Source organism: Tripterygium wilfordii, chromosome 21 (assembly GCF_013401445.1).
Source record: "Tripterygium wilfordii isolate XIE 37 chromosome 21, ASM1340144v1, whole genome shotgun sequence".
NCBI lineage: Eukaryota > Viridiplantae > Streptophyta > Magnoliopsida > Celastrales > Celastraceae > Tripterygium > Tripterygium wilfordii.
Genome location: NC_052252.1, coordinates 6,241,696 through 6,266,358, shown reverse-complemented (window position 1 = coordinate 6,266,358; position 24,663 = coordinate 6,241,696). Strand labels below are relative to the sequence as shown.

At 37.7% G+C, this 24,663-nt stretch overlaps 4 protein-coding genes across 4 annotated transcripts; all 4 read left to right on the top strand.

Annotated features, from left to right (window-relative positions):
• The first annotated feature begins 8,197 nt into the window (after nt 1–8,197).
• Nucleotides 8,198–9,629, top strand: LOC119989135 (probable dolichyl-diphosphooligosaccharide--protein glycosyltransferase subunit 3B). Its single transcript, XM_038834478.1, has one exon. It carries the CDS (start codon nt 8,289–8,291, stop codon nt 9,330–9,332), a length of 1,044 nt encoding a protein of 347 aa, XP_038690406.1. The 5' UTR covers nt 8,198–8,288; the 3' UTR covers nt 9,333–9,629.
• Nucleotides 9,630–12,452: 2,823 nt separating this feature from the next.
• Nucleotides 12,453–15,290, top strand: LOC119989127 (COBRA-like protein 10). Its single transcript, XM_038834453.1, has 2 exons — nt 12,453–13,705; nt 13,796–15,290. Exons 1-2 carry the CDS (start codon nt 13,150–13,152, stop codon nt 15,208–15,210), a joined length of 1,971 nt encoding a protein of 656 aa, XP_038690381.1. The 5' UTR covers nt 12,453–13,149; the 3' UTR covers nt 15,211–15,290.
• Nucleotides 15,291–17,144: 1,854 nt separating this feature from the next.
• On the top strand, nt 17,145–17,564 carry LOC119987799 (F-box protein At1g19070-like). The gene has a single exon (XM_038832711.1). It carries the CDS (start codon nt 17,145–17,147, stop codon nt 17,562–17,564), a length of 420 nt encoding a protein of 139 aa, XP_038688639.1.
• A 78-nt stretch (nt 17,565–17,642) lies between these two features.
• On the top strand, nt 17,643–18,393 carry LOC119987797. The gene is made up of 2 exons (XM_038832710.1): nt 17,643–18,050; nt 18,178–18,393. Exons 1-2 carry the CDS (start codon nt 17,643–17,645, stop codon nt 18,391–18,393), a joined length of 624 nt encoding a protein of 207 aa, XP_038688638.1.
• The last annotated feature ends 6,270 nt before the right edge of the window (nt 18,394–24,663 follow it).

The window sequence follows — 24,663 nt, the reverse complement described above, 5'->3', positions numbered from 1 at the left end:
TGAGTTGATTTGGGTATAAATCTTGTGTTTCTATGTTTGATTGCAATTTCTTCATGCTTGTGGTGTTTGGCCAACACTTTAGGTTTTTGGATGAAATTGTTTGGAGAATTTGCTTAGACAATAATATGTCAAGTAGATTATGCTTCTTGAAACACTTGATTATGAATGTGTCTCCCTTTAATTAGGTGACAATTTGTATGAATCCTAATCTCCATAGAACTCCATGAATTTCTATGCATGTTTAGACCAATAAGATGGCTAGAATGTATTTAGGAATATCCGACCTAGACCAATAAGATGGCTAGTAATCGATTTTAGGGAGATTTGGCTTAAGTGCGCTAAAACCGACTTAGGTACGGATTCGTTATGCCCGAATTAGCAAATATGTGTGTGAATTTGTGTCATCGCAAGTTATTTCCCAAGGGGGATTCCAAAGCTTTGGTGTTTATCTCATTTGCATTAGTTACATCCTTATTCAAAGAAAATACCAAAAATACTTTACTATTTGCTTGTTTTAGTTTAATTACCCAACCAAACAATCTTGAGTTGAACTTTACTTTTGTTTGCATTGTCCATACGTAAATACAAGTATAAATTTGGATTAGATATAACACCGTCCCTGTGGATTCGACCCTTGCTTATCATTGTGCTGTAGTCGCCGACTAGTACACTTGCTAGTAAGGTTAATTTAGACCCAACAAGTTTATGGCGCCGTTGCCGGGGATGGTAGCTTACGTTTGATCCATTTTTATTATTTGTCCATAATTTTTTTTTTCTTTTCCTTTGTTTGTACATAATACTTGTACATAATATTTGTTAACTAATTTTGCTTTTGTTGGCATATGCTTCAAGATGGAATATCCTCCACCATGTGCTTATCAGGGAGCAGGTTTTTATGGGTCGAGCTTATATTTGCAAGGATATAATGCAAGGACAACTCCTCCAAACCATGCCCCATATCCACCATGCAACTCCTTCTCCAACACTTATAACTCTGGAAGGTGTGAACAACCTCAATTCCTATGGAACAACTACCAGCATCAATTTGTTCCTACACAAGCAGCACCACCACCATTGCTTGAGCAAGCACAAGACTCATCTCTACAAGACGTACTAAATGCATTGGTTACGAGTACCCAAAAGTTGAAAGCAAACACTCAAGCTTGTAGAGAGGAGATGTGTCAATGGGCTTCACCACCACCGCTTGAGCAAAGACATGAGTCATCTTTGGATGACATACTCGATTCCTTAAATGCGAGTACCCAAACTTTAGAAGAGGCAACGCATAGGATGGTATCAAGCAAGAATCAACTTTACCAACCTATGATGAAAACAAGTGAGGGGGAATGTATATGTGAGACAACTCAAGCAGTTACATTAAGCAGTGGCAAAGAGTTGGAGCTTAAAGGAAAAGTTGAGTATAATTATGTGGATGAAGAGGAGTATGAGATAATGCTTCTCACTTCACTTTCGGAGATGGATCCACCAATGAAGGAGGGCATGGATTTAGAAGAATCAAAAAATTCTCCATCAGCTGCAGAATGTGAGATAGTTTCAATCGAACAAGAAATTAGCGGACCTACATGGGTTGAGCAAGATATAGAAGAGAAAGCTCTTGTCGATTTTGAAAAAAATTTGAAAGCTGAAGATTTGGAGAACAAGTATGATGATAAGGTGGAGGAAGAATGTGATAACTTTGTAGAGAGGCATGAGGATAACACACTCCACAATCAGGTGCTATTACCATTTGAAGCACAATTCATTGACTTTATTGGAGTTGAGGAGCCTAATGTAAATCTCAGTGCTTCCATAATGCAAATCCTGGAGGAAATTTTGCCAACAAAGAAAAAATGGAAGCTTCAACAAAGCATGGAGAGCTACATTGCAAGATCATTGAAGAAGCTTCCCCTCTACTCAAAATATCTCTTCCATTGGCATGGAAAACTACAATTTCAACTAAGAGGGCCAAAGGAATTTAGAGATAGAATCTTTTTGATGGGCACATCAAAGAAGGATGTTTGTGCCCTATTTATTGAGCCACTGCAAAGTGGTGGATCTCGTCTAGCTGAAGACAAGAGGAGGGTGCATATAGACATTGAAGAATTGTGGCCAGGCCAGCACCCCAATCCACTCAATGCATGACTCCAACCCCCAGGTTGTATTGTTTCAACTTGTCCTCTTTTTAGTGCATTATTACATTGTTATGTTTTGCATTGAGGACAATGCATTCTTTAAAGTGTGGGGTGGTGGACTGCATATGGATTATCTTGTGCAAAATTTCACATGATTTTTGTAGTAGCTGAATTTAAAAAAAAAAAAAAAAACAAAGAAATTGAAAATTTTAAAAAAAAATATTTAGTGCTTGAATCTTGCATATTTATGGGAATTTTCTGTTGAATTGAGTGCTATATTGAAATGCAGCTAATCTTGGTTTGTGGAACCCATCATATCCTTCTATATGCTTGACGTCTACTCTATTGCACAATCACCGTAATTCACCTGCACGAGAATGTGTGCTTGTGGGGTATGACTTGGGTGAATAGATGTTGGATGTGGACTTTCTCTAAGATGATCTAGAACACCGTGTTAGTTATATTCTTGGCACTAGTTAATTACATGCATGTTAAAAAAAAATGAAAAAAAATAAATTTGATGATGATTAAAAGCATGTTCCGCTCTTGTGATCTTACCGAGTAACCGGGGCTCTTGTCTAACCAACTCGAGTTTCGCGTAAAAAGGTAAGACAATCATGATGAACATACTAGGCTAGCTTAACTTCGAAGCCTTTTCAACTCGAGTGATTGATCCGAGGCGTGCTTTATCACATAATGCCCTAAACCAACTGGTTGGGAGTCATTGGTTGAGAACTCGTTACATGGGTTGACTAGAAAGCTTAAAGGAGTGAGCATTGCACGGGCCTAGTAAAAAAAAAAAATTAAATAAATAAAATAAATAAATAAATAAAAAATAATAAGAAGAAGAAGAGAAGTATGTATATAAATAAAAGTGCCTTGGTATTACTACTTGACTGTTCTTGGAATTCTTGGAATGTGACTATGTTTGGCGCCTATGAACTCTTGGAAGCCAAATAATTATACATTTCTTCTTTGCACGCACTTAATGTAGACGAAGTGATTGAGTAGACGGATAATCTTCATTGAGTATATGTTTGGATGAAGTGTGGGGTCTCCACATCTTTTTGATTGCATGGCATTGATGTATATTGTTTCGATTCTAGTGATTTCCCTCCCATATGTTTGATTTGAGTTATCTTGAAACGTTTGTGGGTGTCGTTCTTGTAAGCCCTCAGGAGACAAAACTCCTCGACTAGGGACACCTAGGGGTTTAACGGCTTGTTGCATATGCTAAATGCAATCGCGATTCCTGCGTTAGTGAGTTAGGATGTTAGTTGGTAGATGTACTTTGTTTAGTTTTACTTGAGGACAAGTAAGGTTTAAGTGTGGGGTGTTTGATAGGTATGATAATACCTATTGTTTTTGGTAGAAATATCCCCCTCTTAAGCTTTCTTTTGATAAATAATGAGTGTATTTATGTTTTGATTTGTATTTCTGATAGGTTGATTGCGGTTTGGATGAAAAGTGATGAAAAAAGGGCTGAACTGAAGAAAATGTCCACCGACCTTCGTGTGTTCAAATACTTATAACTTTTTGTCACGTTATCGGAATCAAGCGAAATAAAAGGCATTGGAAACTAGACATCTCAAGCTTTCCGTAGACGCTAAAATCGTGCAAATCGGACGTCGTATGGAGATTTTGGAATCATTCCACGCCTAGGCGCAATATTTGTGCACGCCCAGTCCAGCGAGTTGGGCGTGAATTTGAAGTTGTGCACGCCTAGGATTGCGCCTAGGCGTGCGCCTAGGCGTGGTGCGCCTAGGCGTGAATACAACGCGCCTAGGCGCACAAGACAGTTTTTTGGTATGTTTTAATTCGCGAACTTGCCGAGCCGCAGGACACTTTTTAGACCTAGAATAGAATTTCTGGGGAGCGAAAGCAGAGGGGGAGGCGACTCTTGGAGCTAGGAGGAGAGATTCTTCGGCTCAACTTGGATCTACTCAACTAATTGGGTTTATTCATGATTTTCTCATCTCTCCTTTTGTGTTTTTCTCTCATTATGTGTAACTAAACCTCTTGTGCCAAGGCTAGGTTGAAGCCTTGGGTTGATGACTTTGTTTATGACTTGATTTACATATATATGAGTTGATTTGGGTATAAATCTTGTGTTTCTATGTTTGATTGCAATTTCTTCATGCTTGTGGTGTTTGGCCAACACTTTAGGTTTTTGGATGAAATTGTTTGGAGAATTTGCTTAGACAATAATATGTCAAGTAGATTATGCTTCTTGAAACACTTGATTATGAATGTGTCTCCCTTTAATTAGGTGACAATTTGTATGAATCCTAATCTCCATAGAACTCCATGAATTTCTATGCATGTTTAGACCAATAAGATGGCTAGAATGTATTTAGGAATATCCGACCTAGACCAATAAGATGGCTAGTAATCGATTTTAGGGAGATTTGGCTTAAGTGCGCTAAAACCGACTTAGGTACGGATTCGTTATGCCCGAATTAGCAAATATGTGTGTGAATTTGTGTCATCGCAAGTTATTTCCCAAGGGGGATTCCAAAGCTTTGGTGTTTATCTCATTTGCATTAGTTACATCCTTATTCAAAGAAAATACCAAAAATACTTTACTATTTGCTTGTTTTAGTTTAATTACCCAACCAAACAATCTTGAGTTGAACTTTACTTTTGTTTGCATTGTCCATACGTAAATACAAGTATAAATTTGGATTAGATATAACACCGTCCCTGTGGATTCGACCCTTGCTTATCATTGTGCTGTAGTCGCCGACTAGTACACTTGCTAGTAAGGTTAATTTAGACCCAACATATAGTATCACAAGTTTGAACCTAACTCTCAATTGAAAACTCAAGTTGAGAATAGGAGGTTTAAGCTAAACTCCAAACCCACATTTTTTCAATGTGAGATTCTCATCAGAAACCCAGAACATCGAAAAAATCATGAACCATAGTCGTGAATTAGCCATTAATTGATGTGAATCGAGACTTAGCCATTAATTAATGAGAACTATCATAGCTAAGTCTATAAAACCAAACACAAATTTTTTTCCCCGTTTAGGGATGTCAAAAATACTCGTACCCAGCGAGTATCTGCATGATCCATCCCAAATCATACGAGTATGCCCCATTTAGGCCCCGTTTGGCAGACCATTTCAGAGGCAATATATGCTGGTTAAGACAATATATTGTCAGAAGCAAACAAACAGCAATTTTATGACCCTAAAACCGAGGCAATTTTGAGGCAATATTATTGTCTTTTGAAAATGGTCCCAAATCATACAATTTTGAGACCATTTCGAGATTTCTTACCAAATTATCCCCATTTAAGTACAAAAGTGCCTACATTACCCTTAAACTTTTTTTTACTGGTGCCGATTGCAATCCCTGCCGCTGATACCGCCAGAGGAGCCCTTCGATTCGTCATTAGCGTGAACGTCATCGTGATTCACCTCGCTGGCATCCTTCGGCGCAGGAATAGGAGCACGAAGGTGTGTGAGAGGCATTGGGATCTATAGGAGAGGATGTTGGTGGAGACCACGGCGAAGACAACGAAGAGTTCAATGGAGTTGAATCCGGAGATCCGGACAACGACGATGGAGATAAGAACAAAACACCGATTGTCCACATCATTTCATAAACGAAAAAGCTTAAACAAATATGAATTTTGTGCGAGAATGTAGTTTTATATATAAAAATGTTAAATATAAATTTTAACAAATTATATAAAATAATACTAAACTATTTTCTTTTAATTATTTATAAATATTTCGACTTATCTTTATTTCATATATTAATTTTTATTTATTTTTGCATTTATATGCATATGATACCATTAAAATACATAATACCCCTACACGTAATTTGTCAGTGAATATTACCCAACATATATGTTACCAATAAAAGTTGAACCAAACACTACCAACCATTTAGACAACATATCTACTACTATTATTGTGCAGCATATCTGCTATCACCATATCTGCTAGTATATATGCTACTGACAAAATTGTCTGCCAAACGGACCCTTAATGAGTTGGGGATGGGAAAGATTATGCATATTTTTATGAGGAAAATAACGAGTACGGATATGAGGATGAGCTTGTCGAAATCCAATCCATCCCATATCCATATATATTATTACTTATGAATAATCCCAACCCACCCCATATCCGTATATGCTATTACTTATATATATTATTTATAATACTCGTAGTTTACTTATTACCTTGACTTACATATATATTAAGATTACTATATACATGTTTTGCTTTTAATTTATTCATTTTTACGCCATTATAGTTAGCGAGTTTTTTGGAGTTTTCAAAAATTACAATTGACGGGGATGGGTAAAAGGGTGGGGATTCACTGCATTGATGGCTACGGAGACAGGGAGAAGATCCAAACACCCAATGGGTACTTTAGTGAGGACGGGTAAGAGTTTGTCTAACGGGTACGGAGGTTCCTGCCCCGTTAATATCCCTATCCCGTTCAAATAAAAACAAGCTCTTTTGCTTCTTATAGAAAAGACAGTAGAATCCTACGTGAAAGTGATCCCTTCTTTTGCAAGGATGACTCACTAACATAAACAAGAATCCTTCCTCCTCTTAGACTCTCAATTGACACCAAAGAACAAAAAATCCTTCTTATTTCTCACGATGCAGAATCCTACGTCACTTATTCTTCTCCACTCTCCACTTCTTGTGCAAGAATTACGCAATAACAAACGAGAATCCTTCCCTCAGACTCTCAGTGATACCAAAGAACATGATTACTTTACATAAACAAGAATCCTTCCTTCCCTCAAACTTCAGTGATACCAAAGAACAAAAGAATCCTTCTTGTTCCTCATCATGCAGGAGATTCAAGGAGTCACAGTCCTAGGAAAATGATATCCATTGATGTACAAGCATGGAAAAATATAAAAAAAATAATCAAAGAGAAAGATGGGTGAGGATATTGAACCATCTGAGACCCTATTCTTTGTTCAAGATGGTCGTCTTTTGGATGACGAATCGAATTTGCATGATATGGGCGTGTCATCTATTTTCTCATCTGACTCTGGTTTCTTAGAGCCTGGCATACGACATCCAATTTTTGTGTACAAGACCAATACTACAAAGATCATTGTTGTCAAAAGAATGCCTTTTTCAAGGCAAGAAGTGCGATTGGAACTCCCTGTTGTTGAAAGGTGAGGGAGAGGCTAAGAGAAGTCGAACAAAGTATATTGAGAAACATGGCTAGGGAAGTAGGTGATCCAGACATAGAGATAGAAGACATCTCTACATCTTGGAAGCTTGTTCACGGTGAGATTGAATGGAGTGGAAATAGAATGTTCTTGGAGTATGAACTCCAAGAATCAAGAGATGAATGTCATCGAGATGCTTATTGCTCCGAGCTTACAAATTCAATCTACTAAGCCGTCAAACCCTGACATTGTGTAGATTTATTTGAGACAGATAAAAACATGAGAATGAGGGGAATAATGAGGAAAATGAAAGACCTTCCAATCCCTGCAGCAAAGAGGCTAAAACTCTTACACAATGCAGATGAAGGAATACTTCCACTTAAAAGCATATTCTTGCATTATTAAAGCAAAAACAATTGCTGCAAAATAGTAAGTTAAATCTACAAAAATGACATGAAGTGTACAACAATATAGGTGAAAAATTTACACTTGTTTCACATATGAAGTGTCAAATTTGTTAAAATGCTTTGTAAAGACCCATTTTATTGAAAACAAGATGTGATTAGTAATAAACTAATAATAAATTCTAAATGGGTCTATACAAAACATTTTGTAAGTCTTTTGAAAGTATTTTATGTAAATATTATTGTTTTAAGAGTAATAATGGAATGAAAGTTTGAATATGAATTAGAAAATAATAAAATAAAAAGTGAGTCTCTAGAAAGTAATTTATGGATCTCCAAATAGACTTCCGCCACATATAAGCGCTTGATAGCAGGATTCAATCCATAGAACCTCCAACTAGGACCTTAATTTTTTTTGCTGATAAATCTTTGAAAAGTGTTAATATGGAAAAAGCTACAAAAATATATTATGTCACGTGGCAAAATTGATTGGTTGCCGAGTCAATAGTCAAGTGAAGTCACACCCTTCTTCTTCCTCTTCCCAGCGAGAGAAACCCTTCTCTCACGCTCTCTAACCATCTTCACATCAAAATGACACGCTCTCACAACCTCGTACATCTTCTCCTCTTCGTCTTCTTCTCCTCCGTTTTCCTATCCATCACCACCGCGTCCTCCGATTCTGACTCAGAACTTGTATCAGAGCTGATCTCTCTGCGATCCCGGTCCAAGGATGGGGTGATCCACCTAGACGACCGCTCCGTCTCTCGTTTCCTCACCTCCACCAAAACCCCCCGCTCATACTATCTCCTCATTTTCTTTGATGCCGCCCACCTCCACGACAAGCAGGACCTCCACCTCCAGGATCTCCGCCGCGAGTTCTCCCTCGTCTCCTCTTCGTTCATCACCAACAACGCTGATGACAGTACCGCCCTTTCCAAAGTCTTCTTCTGTGACATCGAGTTTCGCGAATCCCAGTCCTCATACGCCCTCTTTGGCGTCAACTCCCTCCCCCACATCCGTCTCGTGGGCCCCAATGTCAAAAGCGTGAAGGACTCTGAACAGATGAACCAGGGCGACATCGCACGAATGGCGGAGGCCATGGCGGAATTTGTCCAATCTAGAACGAAAGCCTCCGTCGGGCCCATCCATCGTCCTCCATTACTCTCCAAGAATAAGATAATCTTCATCGTCGCCGTTTTGTTAATTTGGGCGCCGTTTCTGGCGAAAAAGGTCTTATCTGGTGAAACTTTGTTGCACGATCCCAAGATCTGGCTATGCGGCGCCGTGTTTGTCTACTTTTTCAGCGTATCTGGTGCAATGCATAACATAATTCGGAAGATGCCCATGTTCTTGGCGGACCGGAATGATCCTAACAAGCTGGTCTTCTTCTACCAAGGTTCTGGGATGCAGCTGGGAGCTGAAGGATTCGCAGTGGGATTCTTGTACACAGTGGTGGGCTTGATGTTGGCCTTAGTCACACACGTACTGGTGAGAGTGAAGAATGTTACAGCACAGAGGGTGATTATGATTGTGGCTCTCATAATTTCTTTTTGGGCGGTGAGGAAGGTTGTGTTCTTGGATAATTGGAAGACGGGATATGGTGTTCATGCCTTCTGGCCTTCAAGCTGGAACTGAAGCTAAGTTGGGATGGCATTTATATCTCGGATGCTATGAGGTGATGATTTTGTGATAGATACTTTGTCTAAACTTATTGAGCACTAAAATTTTCATATTTACAATTTACAACTTTACTATGAAAATGTTGGCCGCAGCAGAAATTTTAGCTTCTTACTACTTACTGCTAGACTGAAGTTCTGTTTTTTGCGCTAAAAGTGACATTCTGGAATATTTCCTGACTTTGATGCCATGATTTTGTTTGGCCTAAAAATTAGACTTTTGATCGATGGTATGTGGTCTTATTGACTCGTTAAATTCTGAATAATCATTTTGATATACTAGTTGCTTGCTTAAATGGAAGCCTGAGTTGACATAACGCAAGTAGCTAATAATCTTGTGAGATTGTTTGGATAGACAGCCATACTTTGTAGGAGTTATTTCCTTGAAAGTTTGCTTCAAACTGAGGGAAAGACTTTTTCAGATTTGATAGATGCTTGGAAGGCATGCTTCACATAGGCCTTTTAAACATTTCTAAACAAAATGTGATATAGATATAGTCTTGACTATTTTCTAGGATATATTTTCATCCTGGCCTTGTGGATGTCTATATCATAAGAATAAGAAATTTCAGGAACCAGCAGATGCTAGAGGATAATCTTGTCATTGGTTGTTATAGTAACAGTGGGAATTTGGTGCTATCCGGGATTTTGACTTATAGTTCATTACTTGAATGGGGCATGTAAATCTCGAATGATGAAGTGATTTAGAGGTGATGGGTGAAATCAGAGAGTATTAAGAAGAAATTGCTCGAAATGATGAAGTGATTAAGAGGGTGATGGGTGAAATCAGAAATTATGAAGAAGGAATTGCTCCCGAAATTTTCTTTATTTGAATATGAGTCAATCGCTAAAAACTATTTGGAGAAAGGACAATTGAAGATGTGGATGGGTGTTTGATTACATATATACTGATAGTTCCATAATTTTTATCTACCTGATAATTATTTTTTATGGGTTACCTGAAATTTAAAATTAATATCTAAAATCATAATGAATTTATTAAGTGTCTATAGGCCCCCCAGCGAAGGTAAACTCATCTCCACAAACACTCCCTTTGTAAAGAACCTCTTGTTTCTTGTTCTCTGGCCATCGTCACATCAAATTGAGATTTCTTTGAAAAACACACACTCCTCTTCATAATATTCTGCAATCTCGTCCATTCCCTCGTCACTGCCTCTGTGAATCCCAACTCAGAACTCGTAATGGAGCTCCTCTCTCTGCTGTTCTTGTCTGATGACAGTGTGATCCACCTTAATGACGTTTCCGTCTCTCGTTGCCTCACCTCTAACAAACCCCCTGCTCATACTATCTCATCATCTTCTTCGACGCTACCCACCTCCATGGCAGTCTCGAACTCAACCTCCAGCTAGTTGGCCCAAATGTCCACAACTTGAAGGATGCTGATCGGATGGACCATGGTGAAATAAGGCGAATTGCCGAGTCCATGGCTGAAGTCGTTGAGACGAAGATCACGGTCGGGCCCGTCCGTTGCCCTCCGTCACCCTTCGAAAACCAATGGTCTTCATCCTCGTCCTTTTGTTGATAATGGATCCATTTCTCACCAAGAAGGTCATATCTTGACATGACATATGATCCAAGTAAGCTGATATTCTTCCATCAAGAGTCGGGGACACAGCTGACAGCTGGGAGCTGAGGGATTCGCAGTAGATTCTTGTACACGGTGGTGGATTGGTGTTGGCTTTAATCACCCGTGTGTTTGTGAGAGTGAAAAATGTCATAGCACAGAGGGTGATCATGATCATCTCTCTTATAATTTCGATTTGGGCTTTGGGGAATGTTGCGTACTTGGATAATTGGAAAAGGAATATGTATGAGGTTCATGGCTTCTAGCCTTCAAGCTGGGGTGCTGGATTGAAGCTAGTGAGGATGCAATTTAGATCTCAAATAACACGAGGTGATCATTTTGTTAGTGTTATTCGTTTGTTGAACTTATTAGGCACTGATTTTTCATGTTTGCAGCGTACCACTTTGCTATGAGAAAGTCAGTCACAGCAGAACTTTATCTTGTTACTACTTGCTGCTTGACTGATGTTCCAATTTTTGTTCCCAGTTTTATAAATTTTGAGATTTCACGACCATAATTGTGTCCGATGATGTTCAGACTTGTAAGGATATTCTAAGTTCTCATTGTCTTCCTAGTTCTGAAAGTCGATGCAATTAATTACTTTATTTTTTTAAAACCTGAGTTGAAATGATGTAGTTGATTCCTTTTACTTTTAATTTGGCCAACTGTCCTAGAAAGTCTGTCTCAAGATATGAAAAAAATATCTTCATTCAGACTATTGCTGGCTCAGGAAAAAGATTTAGGCTTTATGGTTTTGGAAGGCAGCTAAAATCTCAAATTACGGAGTCCTTCCTGTGAATTTTATGTAGCATTGTGTTTCTGGCACACAATTGTGTTACTGTTCAGTACAAAATAAAAGAAATTGATGGCAATGTTCCAATAGACTGAAGTTCATGGTCTGTGGGTTTCAAATTTATCTGTGTAATTAATTAATTAATTAATTATTTTTGAATGAAGTGAACTCTTTGAATATAGTTCTTGGAAAGAAACATTCATTTCTATGAGAGAAATGGGAAGTCAAGTAAAAAAATTCATACTCGACCCCACTGAATTCCAGGTGGAACAAATCCAATTGTTGGTCATTCTCAAATGTTGTTTCTGATGAAGCTTTAGATGTTGTTTGTCCAGAATCATGATCAGCATATGACTTGTATCATGTCGTGCCAACCTTCTAGAGTTTTGTTGTCCGTGCTTGCAATGCTGCAAGTTCAGGTGCATGCTACTAAACTGGGAACTCTACTGTTTATTAGTTTTGATTCTAATGAGTTACGTAGATTTCAAGTCTAATGAGCAATGCGTGCATGATATTGGATTCACATGTAATGCACCGGACACTTCTTTTGGGCACGAAGGTGTGGATGGATGATTGTCTCGCTGAGGTTAATGCCTTAATGAGCATATGGTTCCTGTCATGCTCTAAATCAATTCATTGTGAATCATCAATAGTTGAAAACAAGAGTAGTTTCCCAGTTTGTTTCCGGAACTATTGAACCTGCTCTGCTATATTGTGCTTCAATCTTCCCCATCTCATTTACCATAAATTAAATCTCAGACTTCATAGCGCTAGCAAGATCATCGCATACGCCCATGATTCAAGTCAGAGATGCTGCCATGCTTTTATTAGTGGATATACTGATTGCAAAAACTAGTTAGAACAAATCAACATTGAACTTTTTTTTTGGCTTTGATGGGATACATATGCCTAAAACTATAACAGGAGCCGAAGCAAGAAACTGTCTTTGATGTGCTTTCATTAGCAACCGAGTTTTGAGCGTAGTGCCTTGTCCAAAGGGTTGTTCTCCATTACCAAAAGAATCACATCTGCTACTGCGAAAAGTATTTCTAGGCAAGAAGAAAATGAAATATTTGTCTCTTGCAGGGTAATGAAACAGAGAAGCTATGGAAGCCAGGAGGACCTTAAGACAATAAGACGTGAAGATGGGGCCAAAATCGTCATTTAGCTTTACACCAGATTTACAAAATTTAAATTACCGTTAACCACCTGCTCCTCCTAATACCCGCCAAATACATCGCACCATTTAGAGGAGGAGGTTTTAGTTGACTTATTCTCTCTCTGCAGTTCACTGGATGTGGCAAACTCTCAATCACCCTGAAACAATTCACAATCATATGTTTTAGACATCAATGTTTCATTTTTCGGAATTTTAGCTTTTTTTACGTCCAGGAAGGTATGATCTTGTTATGGAGATCTTTAGCATTCATTTTCCTTCTGCTTTTCTTCACAGAAGACTTGTGTACCGGCCAAGATTACGAGGACGAAGAGCCACCGCCAGCCCCGCCTAAGGCCTTAGACAGCTGCAACGGAATTTTCTTGTCCTATGACTTCATTTCGCGAACGAAAGAGTATCCGAAAGTGAAGAATGTATCAGCACAAGCATGGGCCTTCAATGCAACAGCAACTATAATGAATACAGGCACGGTTGAGCTTAAAGCATGGAAAATGTTTATTGGGTTTCAATATAGGGAGATTCTAGTCAATGCAGGTGGAGCTGTTTTGATGAATGGGGATGATTTTCCTGCTGCTGTTGGCAATGGGAGCTACCTTTCAGGATACCCTCAATCGGATTTGAAAACATCGATTGATACAGCAGGAGATTTAAACCAAATTCAGGCTCGAATTGAGATAAGCGGGACTCAGTTCGGTTTGAAGCCACCAGCTATTCCAATGCCTAAAACAATCAAACTTGTAAACGATGGATTCAAATGTCCAGCACCGACTCGTAAGAGTAAGTAGTCGATGCCATCGTCTGTTCCTTTGCTTTCTTCAGTTCTTGTTATCAAAAGTACTAAAAATTTTCGCTGGATTTGATCTGCAGAGACCTCAATGTATGTATGTTGCGTCAAGGATCCAAAATTCGAAGCCAAGAATCTAACAACAAAGTTCTTGCCAAGACAGACCGGTGATCTTTCAATTTCCTATGATATCATCCAGGCCTATGAGAACAACTATATGGCACAAATCACCATAGAGAATGATCATCCTTTAGGACGTCTCGATCACTGGAACTTGACGTGGGAATGGATGAGAGGCGAATTCATATACTCGATGAAAGGAGCTTACACAAGAGAAATAGACTATTCAGATTGCATATATGGTCCTGCAGGACAATACTATGGACAAATGGACTTCTCTAAAGTCTTGAATTGCGAAAAGAAGCCAGTGATTTCTGATTTGCCTCGCGAGAGATATAACGATACCCAAATCGGGAAGATTCCTTATTGCTGCAGAAATGGTAGTCTCTTGCCATCTCTAATGGATGCGGGTGAATCGAAGGCTGTTTTCCAAATGCAAGTGTTTAAACTTCCTCCTGATTTGAATCGAACGGCGCTGTATCCACCAGAGAAATGGAAAATCGTCGGTGTGCTTAATCCGGATTATAAATGTGGACCTGCAATAAGAGTTGATCCAACAGAATTCCCAGAACCAAGTGGACTTCAGGCTATAAGCATTGCAATTGCAAGTTGGCAAGTAGTCTGCAACATCTCCAAGCCAACAAAAAGTAATTCTAGATGCTGTGTTTCCTTCTCTTCCTACTACAATGAATCCGTCATACCTTGCAATACATGTGCTTGCGGATGTCCAGACAAAACAAAATGCAATCCAGAAGCACGAGCAATGCTCGTCCCACCGGAAACTCTTCTCGTTCCCTTCGAAAACCGGACTGTAAAGACATTGGCTTGGGCAAAGCTAAAGCATTTTCACATCCCTAAACCTCTACCTTGTGGTGATAACTGTGGAGTCAGCATAAATTGGCATGTCTCCACCGACTACAGAAACGGATGGACTGCTAGAATCACACTATTCAACTGGGAAGAAATCAATTTCGAGAACTGGTTCGTCGCGATTCAGTTGAAAAGATCCGGTCGTGGTTATCAAAAGGCCTACTCTTTCAATGGTACATTTCTTCCACAGCTTAACAACACAATTTTCTTGCAAGGCGTACCGGGGATGGTTTATTTGATGGGAGAGACAAATGGAACAGACCTAGGTGATCCAAGAGTACCAGGGAAGCAACAAACTGTTATTTCTTTTACAAAAAAAGATATCCCAAAACTGAATATACCAAAGGGAGATGGTTTTCCTACAAGAATATTGTTCAATGGGGAGGAATGTTCTCTTCCAACACAATTTCCAACGGGAGCAGCAAATAGGCATTATTATCATGTAGGTTTTGTTCAAGTAGTACTACTCACACTTGTGATCATCTTGCTGATGGAAAGTCATCACTGATGATTATTCAAGGTTTTGTAGAAGCATTGTTACTTCTTTTGATCTAGAGTTTCCTTTGGTAGAAAACAAAATTTCATAAATCAGATCCTAGTTTCACAACTTATAGCACTATCAAGATGAAAAATATATGTTACACTCCTTAGCTGCTAATGTTGTAATTTGAAATAGGGGAGAAGTAGAAGGATGAGATGAGAAAATTTAGCCCAATCCATTTGCCATATCGTTCATACTTTGGGCCCAAGGCGGTGTGGTTTTGTCGTTTAAAAGGCACCTCAAGTGGTAAAGAGATGGCCCATGGTTATAAACCACATGGTTTGCCTCTAGGCAACCGATATGGGACAACACTCCCCCGCACTTGTGGGTTCGATTATTCGAGACCCAACAAGTGGACTATATATGTTAGGGTCTATGTGGTACTCCTCACCATGTGGGTGGTCTATGCATAAGGACATTTGAAAGGCTCAATAGGTGACCCAAATTGGCCGAGGTTTTATAGGATCAAGACTATACTTTGATACTATATTGTAATTTGAAAAAGGAGAGAAGTATAAGAATGAGGTGAGAAAATTTGGCCCAATCTACTTGAGGTATTATCCACACTTTGGGTCCAAGGCCCATGTGATTTTGTCCTTTAAAAGGCGCCTCAAATGATAAGGAAATGGTGCATGGTTGTAAACCACATGATTTTCCTCTAGGCAACCGATGTAGGAAAACAACTAACTATATCTTGTCCTAAATATATATTAGGGGTATAAAAGTTCGGTTACTGTTGATTTTTTGGTCTTCTGACATGAATTTAACCGACCAATCAATCGATTTGACAGTCAATTCAGTTTTTATGATTTTTTTAACATCCCTAATATATATGGAACTCAGATAAGGCAATCATGCTCAAAGAGTTAACAGAATTCTCTAAAGCTTCGCGAGATAGGAAAAACAGTTTCACACCCCATGTCCTTCTTAATTGAACGTGAACATGAGTCGAATGTTAGTTATTACTTTCCATGGACTGTAAATGATTATTTGTTGACTCGCAGTAAACACAAGTTTACGATTTGAGTAGATAAGTCAGCTTTCAAACTAGTTGGGCTTTCATCAATGGTTATTAGGCTCATAATTAAAATGCGTTGATGGAGAATCATAATGCGCAACGGAGCACAAGGCCCGCACAACCAATATTGTAGTCTCTGATCCAACATCTAGCCCGGCTTCTCAACGGGTAATCGATGCATGGCCTAAAGGTTTTGTTAGTTTTTCGGCACACAGGTTGATTGTGTGAGAGAGACTAAACTTTTGCTTATATGTCAATATGTTGAGTTATGTCAATCCAATATGTGATATAATTAACATTTACCTCTTTAATGTTTGATTAGTTGCAAAGCAATGCTGTGACTTTATCCTTAAACCACAACCAGTTCAATATCTCTCTCTTGAAGCGGATGATGATACCTTCAAAATTTTTCATTTATAGCAACGAAAACTAAACTGCAAGAAAAGAAACAACACGACAATAATCCAACCAAGAACAACTGTTAATCCGAGTAGTACTAGTACTAGACACAGGGCCCATTAGAATCAAGCCCTCGAAGAAAAACAGAAAGAAACCCATGGACTTGATTTACGGTGGTGGGCTAGTAGCCCAATAAGGACTTAAGCCTACTTATTGTAGAATCTGCTTTTCTAGGCAGTCACTTTCACGAGAAACAGAATATGAATCGTCAACTCAACTCAGAGGATGATGCAGGGATACCAAGGACTTCTGCTTCGGTTATGATTCTTGGTATCTCAAGATTATCGAGAATATCAATATTGGACGTCCATTGATGTTCTCTATTGCAGCGTAAAGCATGCAAGCACCCCATTATATAAATTCTCGTTTTCCCTTCCAAGCATCATAGTTACACTCTACTTTGTTGACAAATTAGCTACTGAAAATGGATTCATTGAGCAGGAACGTAAGGAGTAAATCAAACAGCAACAGGAGCATAAGCGAGTTACCAGATGAGATTCTGCAACTCATTCTCTCTTTCCTCCCAACCGATGATGCTGTGAAAACAAGCGTTCTATCTAGGAGATGGGAATATCTCTGGACCTCCATTCCCAATTTCGACTTTCGAGAAGGTTATTGTGAGGGCTATCACTTTATGGAGTATGCGCATCGAGTGATTTCTCTTAGTAGCTCTGCCATAAAACAATTTTCTCTTGAATTTTATGGGGCTGTTGATGAACTTTGCTTTAAAGGGTTGATAGCTGCTGTAGTAAGGCGTAATGTTGAAGAGCTGGAGATTGTTGCTTTAGAAGCCGAAGAACATCTTCAATTGCCTCAGAGCCTTTGTTTCTGCATCTCTTACTAGATTGGATCTATTAATGCCTTCCACTCTCAAATTTCCTCCTTCTATTTGTCTCTCAAGTCTCAAACATTTACGTCTTGTATGGTAACGTGTACTGACGATGACTCAACTCAAAAGTTCTTTTCTGGCTGCCCGGCTCTTGAGACAATTTGTTTTGATGAATGCGACTGGACCAATCTGTCTAGAGTGTGTCTTCGTACTCCTAAGCTGTGGAAATTGGAAATAACTGAATGTCTACGGAACTGCCATGGCGAACTGTATGATTGCGAGGTCATGATTTTTGCACCTTCTCTTCATTATTTCGATTATAATGGGGACTTCTTAAATGACTATTGTGTATATGACTCGCCACCTTTAAATGAGGCAAAGATTCATTCGAGAAGAACAAAACGTTTTGAACATCCGAGAATAGTTTTCGATCGGTTATATAAGCTTTTGAATGGGATCTCTAACGTGAAACAGTTAATACTCTCAAATGACACAGTCCAGGTATTTGCTTTTCTCTGATCTTGCAGTAATAGTTCCTTCCATTACTTTGCAGAAAGGTTTATATGAAAATTTGTAGTAGTAATGACTATTTATTTTGTTTTTCGATATCTTTTTATATTGGAATCAGGGACTTAATCATGCGGCAGATCTTCTACCATATATGCCATGTTTCAGGAATCTGTCCACCCTATCATTCACATTCAGTAATCATGTCTCAGAAGTCGACTGTGAAGCACTAATGAAGATATTTCCATGCTTTTCGAGTCATGAGAATCTTTGTTATAAAATGGTAAATCTGCATATTTTCTCTATCGCGTTTGACTTTGTGCCGCGTACTTACTAATGAAACACTGAAAATGTTTTGAAATACTATGGGATCGCAGTCTCTTCATATTATAATTATGATAAAGGGATAATGGCATCCTTAACTCCAGATTTCTTGTCTCGTCTCAAAACTGTTCGAGTCAGGGTTCATGGAAGTCGGATGCTATTTATCGATGCGATGGAGAGATTTCTCGAGAGATGCGTTGTGTTGGAAAAACTGATAGTATATGCAACAGAAGGTGGTGGATATATGGAGAAGCTTAAGAAAGTGCTACTTGATCTCCCAAAAGCATCAGAAGATCGTCAAATTTTTGTTTTTAGTAAAGAGGGTCATGATCCTAGTCTTTTTTAGCAGTCTGTTAAGGTTTTCCTAGTCTTACAATTTAATGGTTCATTCGTGCCTGTAAGCATGCATGTTTGGTCCATAAAACTGGCGAATGTGCATGGTTTGGGTGTTTGTGGCCCAAAGCTTTGGAAGTTGAAGTAAGTGAGCAGAAGAAGTTTGTGAAATCAACTATGTTTAGGTTTCCATAGAGAAGTCAGCTTTTTTTTTTTTGTTGCTTTGAATTACTCTTTTTTGAATCATGTCAAGTTATGGCTTTCTGATCTGTTGGTGTAGTGAAGTTTGGGAAACTTTTGACATCTTCTGTTGACCTGCAATCCATCAAAAATTTCCAAATTAGGGAAAAGAAAAAAAAAATTCTCCAATTCAATTATAATGGTCAAAAGTTCTTATTATGAGAGTTGAGCTTACAATCATTAAATAGAGAAATCTCAATCAAACCTTAAACTACTTCCTAATGGAAAACAAATCATAAAAATACTAAAATTGACCGTAAAATCATTGGAGTATTCGGTTTTTTAGTTTGAAAAGTGTTCTTAATGACATAATGTTAAAGAACCTTCTTGGGCTCGAAAAAGTTTCGATTTAATATATTATGAGCCCAAAATGGATAACCGAGCCCAAAGATAAGATATATCTAATGAATAATCATTGTTTCAAGGTATTTTATGTTGATGAACATTATTTGCATCAATTTTTTTACTAAGTACACCCCACTCTAGCTCTAGTGTGTTTTTAAAGTGTTAATGGAGTAAAAAATGAGGTACAATTAATGTTCATCTTATCATTCTTCTAGGTTATTGTGAATCCAATACGGGATAAAGTCTTAACATTTACCTCTTTAAAGTATTTGATTAGTTGCAAAGCTATGCCATGATTTTATCGCTTAAACCAATTCTTTCAAAAAACTAGTTAAATATATCTCTGTTGAAACGGATGATGATAGCAAGAATCAAGTCCTTAAAGAAACCCATGGACATAATTTACTGTGGTGGCTGGTAGCCCAATAAGGACGTTATCCCCTTAAGGCTTAAGCCTACATATTTTGTTTCCCACGGAAGCAGGTTTCGCAAGCACAGGTTTTAGCGCCTTTTCTAGTCTCTGGCGCCTAAACCCTAAACAAAACGAGCCATCCGTAGCGCTCGGCGATTCAGAATGCAGTCTTGAACTGTTTTTCTCACTGGTCGACAGGTATGCTTCAAAAGTCACTACCCAAACTGCCTCAAAGATTTTCACTTACGGTTAAATTTGGATTTTTTTTGTATGCATGAGAGGTGTTTGATAAATTATCGGTGAATGAGAAGTCTCTTTTTTCATTTCCTATCTGTCGTTCTCTTTAGTAGCAGATATCGTACTGTCAGTTATTACTTTCTGAAGTTCCATAGAGAAATTGTAGATCTTTGTATTTACCAGGACTTTGAGAATGATTGTAATTTTTCTTGGGTAAAAAGATTTCTTTTGTATTAATCTGGAATTTTTTATTGACAGCATGCATATTAGGGGAAACTATTTGAAAATGGATGGATTAAGCACACCCAAAAGACAGAAAGCAAGAGACGAGGTAGATGTGGATAAGAATGAGAAAAGCTTAGGAAAATTACCTGATGTAGTCCTTCAACACATTATCTCGTTCCTTCCAACAAAGGAAGCTGTACAGACAAGCGTTCTATCAAAAAGATGGGAATACCTCTGGATATCAATTCCCCGTCTCAATTTCATTGGACTTGACTCCAACAGAACCCTGTTTATGGATTTTGTGGATAGAGCACTTGTTCTTCGGGACTCTGATATCACTGCATTCTCTTTCTCGTGTATTATCCAAGTTGATGTTGTTCGTATTAGAAGATGGATCTCTGGATCTCTGCTGCAATAAGGTTTATGATGCGTTTGGTATGGGGGTAAGTGTTGGATCGGATGACACCACAAGAGGGGGGGTGAATTGTGATTTTAATCAAATTTAGACTAAGTCACCTCTTTTTGTATTTCAATTGAGTTTCACCCTAAGCGGAAGCAATTTAAATAAGTTGAATATAAATGTATACAAAGATAATCACATAAATCAAACTTAACAACAAGAATCAAGTCAAATGATGAAAATGAATATCGCACACCAAAACAAGTTATAATGAAGCACAAAATCAGATTCAACAAATGTATGCACAAGCTTGATTCTATCACCCTAGATGTCCAATTTCAAGTATGCAATGCAAGTATGATATGTTAAAATGAAATTGCTGTAAAGTAAAGAGGACAAAGAGATTTATAGTGGTTCGGCTTAACCCAAGCCTACTCCACTCCCCAAGTCCCACTTGGGAATTTCAAACACTCCACTATAGCTTGTTCAACCGAGTCAAGCGGAACTCATACAACCAGTGTTTTTGTAGCTCAAACACCAAACTTTACACACCGTGTGGTTTATAGCTCACCACACAAACTCTTATCAACAATACACCTCGGTCTCACCGAGAACACAAATTAACAAGTTGAACTCTCAAATAGGCTCTTTATGGCAGCCGGGTAGAGAAGTAGTTTAAGCTCAAGGTATGGCTCTTTGAGTAGCTAGATATGGAAGTGTTTAGGCTCAAATGAAGCTCTTGAAAAGCTGGAATGGGAATGGTAAGCACAAAACTCAGATTTGAGATTTTTGATTGTTAGGGTTTGTGAAACTTTGAGTAGTGTAACAACCAACGAAAATCAGTTATCACAAGGCTTGAATGATGAAATGGAGATGATGAATGTAGCCTTAGAAGTGCTGGAAACCAGATTATATCACAAAGGAAATGACTCTTGAGAATATGATGAAAATCAGATTTGAAAGGCTCAAGAGTAACAATAAAGCTTTGCTTGGCTAGTGTATATGATCTCTCTTCAAAATCAAGTATGTAATCAAGGAATGAATGAGTGAAAGAATGAAAGCTTAGAAGATGAAGAACACTAGAGAGAGAGAGTGTAATTTTCGGCCAAGTGTAGAGAGCCAAGAAACTAGTGTTTGCTTTATAGTAAAAATGAAGTGATGGTCTCTTGAAATTTCAGCCATTGGATTTAAAGGATGAAATCATGGCCTTTAGATGGATATAGACGTTAGAGACACACTAATTGACTTTAAAGAAAAGTTTGTCTTTTAGGTGGAGTAAATCATGGCTTTTGAATGGATATAGACTTTAGAGGCCACCTTGAAAGATACAACAATTGACTTGAGAAAAGTTTGTCTTTTAGGTGGAGTAAATCATGGCTTTTGGATGGATATAGACTTTAGAGGCATCTTGAAAGATACAACAATTGACTTGAGAAAAGTTTGTCTCTTAGGTGGAATAAATGATGGCCTTTGGATCAAATGAAGATTCAATTTTGGCCATAGGATGTAAAGTAGGAGAGATAAGAATAAAGCTTGAATCTTTGGCCATTGGATTAAAATGTGATTTTGATGTAGAGAGAATATGATCCATTGGATGTGGAGTGTCTTGGTGGGAAAAAGAAATGGTTTTGAAATAAAGCTTCCCACACATGTGAAGAGAAAAACTTGTCATAAGACTTGTTGTACCTCTTGTCTCCTCCTTTCAAATTAACTTTTCCTTCTCTTCTCTTTTGGCTCCAAGTCTTCTAGTTAAGATGTAACTATGGTTAACTTGTCTTCTTTGCCATGTCATCAATGCCATGTCAACAATGTCATGTCATTAATGCCATGTCAACAATGCCATGTCAGCCGCCACGTCACGTCCGTCGATTCTGACTTTGACTAGAAAGTTAATTTTACTTCAATTGATCCCAATTAAGCTCCAAGACATCTTTGGCAAAACTTGACTTATGTTGACCACGAAATTGACTTTCTTAATCATGTTTGACACTGATTAAGCCTTCACTAATGTTGGTCAAGGATGACATTAGGACCAATTTACGTTTTGGTCACCCTACACACAAATCATACTCAAGACATGCTATGTAAACCCTTTTAGGGTTTCTTGCAATTAGTCCACGTTAGTTCAATAATCAAATCATCAAATAAGCACAATTGAACTAGTTTAATATAAATCTTGAATTCCTAAACTAATCAAGTAGGCATATGCACCTAGGTTTCTCGATACAATCAATAGATCAAAGTTTAATTAAACATGCCGTTGTAATCACTCAAACATATATTCAACAGTAAGAATTTAGGGGTATAATTTGTTATCCATGTAAATGTTACAAGGGTAATAACAATTATGGAGAATAAGTGTTACCCTTGTTTGGTAAAGAAGGGTAAAATTTACCCAAGTATTCAATACTCTTGTTTGTTACGACTATACATTACTGGTGTAATACCATTACCTTTGTTTGTTATTATTGTAATGAACCAAACTAAAAAAAAGTGAGATTATGTTTTTTATTGTTATGACTATCATGTACCAAAATTTTAAAAATATAGATAAGTATGCATATATATACACACAAAGTCAGACATATATGTATATATAACAACAATTGTTAACAATTTCAACAAAATAATCTGATAACATTTAAATCCATGACAAAGACGTAACACAATAGTAGGGGTCACCATTTGGCCCGCGGGCCTAGGTCCGAGCCCGGCCCTGCCCGACCTCTTGGGCAGGCATGGACTCCATTTTTTGGGTCAGCCCGACCCGAAACCCGACACCTAGGACCAATTTTGGCCATGCCCGATCCCGACCCATGCCCGACATTATTTATTTATATATATATATATATATATATAATACACACACATACACAGACAATGCATGCACTATCTGTGTATATGTATATATGTATACTATATATATATATAAGATATATAATATTTATTTATATGTATATATATACACATATACACAGACAGTGTGTGTATATATATATATATATAATATGCAGACATGCACTGCACTATCTGCATATATATATAATACACATATATATATATATGTATATGTATATGTATATATATGTATATATATACACAGACAGTGCATATATATACATATACACAGACAGTGTGTGTATATATATATATATATATATAAAATATGCAGACATGCACTGTCGCACTATCTGCATATATATATATAATACACATACATATATATATGTATATATATACACAGACAGTGCATGTGTGTGTGTATATATATATATATATGTGTGTGTGTGTGTATATGTATATGTATGTGTATATGTATATGTATATGTCTATATATATATGTATATATATATATGTATGTATATATATACACAGACGGTGCATATATATATGTGTGTCTGTGTATATGTATATATATATATATATATGTGTGTGTATTTATATATACATATATATAATATATAATATATATGTGTATATATAACTTATGGGCTTTTAGAATTTTTTATTTAAATATATATGTGTGTGTATATGTATATGTATGTGTATATGTATATGTATATGTATATGTCTATATATACAAAACGTCTCACATGAGGGATCCCGCATCAGCTTTAAGTTGCGGGACATCTTTTCCATTCGTTAGATCAATCAAATGGCTACAAATCACCACTACCCTTTAAGACTTTAAACCTTTTTTTGACCCAAAAAAATATCAAACTCCATTTCTATCTTTCTCCTTCATCGATTAATCAAATGGCTACAAATCACCACTACCCTTTAAGACTTTAAACCTTTTTTTGACCCAGAAAAATATCAAACTCCATTTCTATATTTCTCCTTCATCGATCTACAGCTAAATATGAAAACCTGGTTTCTTTCTTTCTCCTTCGTCGATCTACAGCAAAATATCAAGACCCGATTTTGAATTTCTGCCTTTTTCTTTCGTCGATCTGCACCATCTTGTGCGTATGGACTCGAATGACCAAAGCAATGACAGTCTTCATCGATTTACACCATCTTCATCTTGAGACCCTTTTGTTAGGGATTATTCATCGATTTACATCTTCTGTTTGAGGTAGGGATTTTGG

Coding starts and splice junctions, on each gene's coding strand:
- LOC119987799 (XM_038832711.1), top strand. CDS start 17,145: ATGGATTCATTGAGCAGGAACGTAAGGAGTAAATCAAACAGCAACAGG.
- LOC119989127 (XM_038834453.1), top strand. CDS start 13,150: ATGATCTTGTTATGGAGATCTTTAGCATTCATTTTCCTTCTGCTTTTC. Junction 13,706..13,795: donor TCCAGCACCGACTCGTAAGA/GTAAGTAGTCGA, acceptor TTTGATCTGCAG/AGACCTCAATGTATGTATGT.
- LOC119987797 (XM_038832710.1), top strand. CDS start 17,643: ATGGTAACGTGTACTGACGATGACTCAACTCAAAAGTTCTTTTCTGGC. Junction 18,051..18,177: donor TCTCAAATGACACAGTCCAG/GTATTTGCTTTT, acceptor TATTGGAATCAG/GGACTTAATCATGCGGCAGA.
- LOC119989135 (XM_038834478.1), top strand. CDS start 8,289: ATGACACGCTCTCACAACCTCGTACATCTTCTCCTCTTCGTCTTCTTC.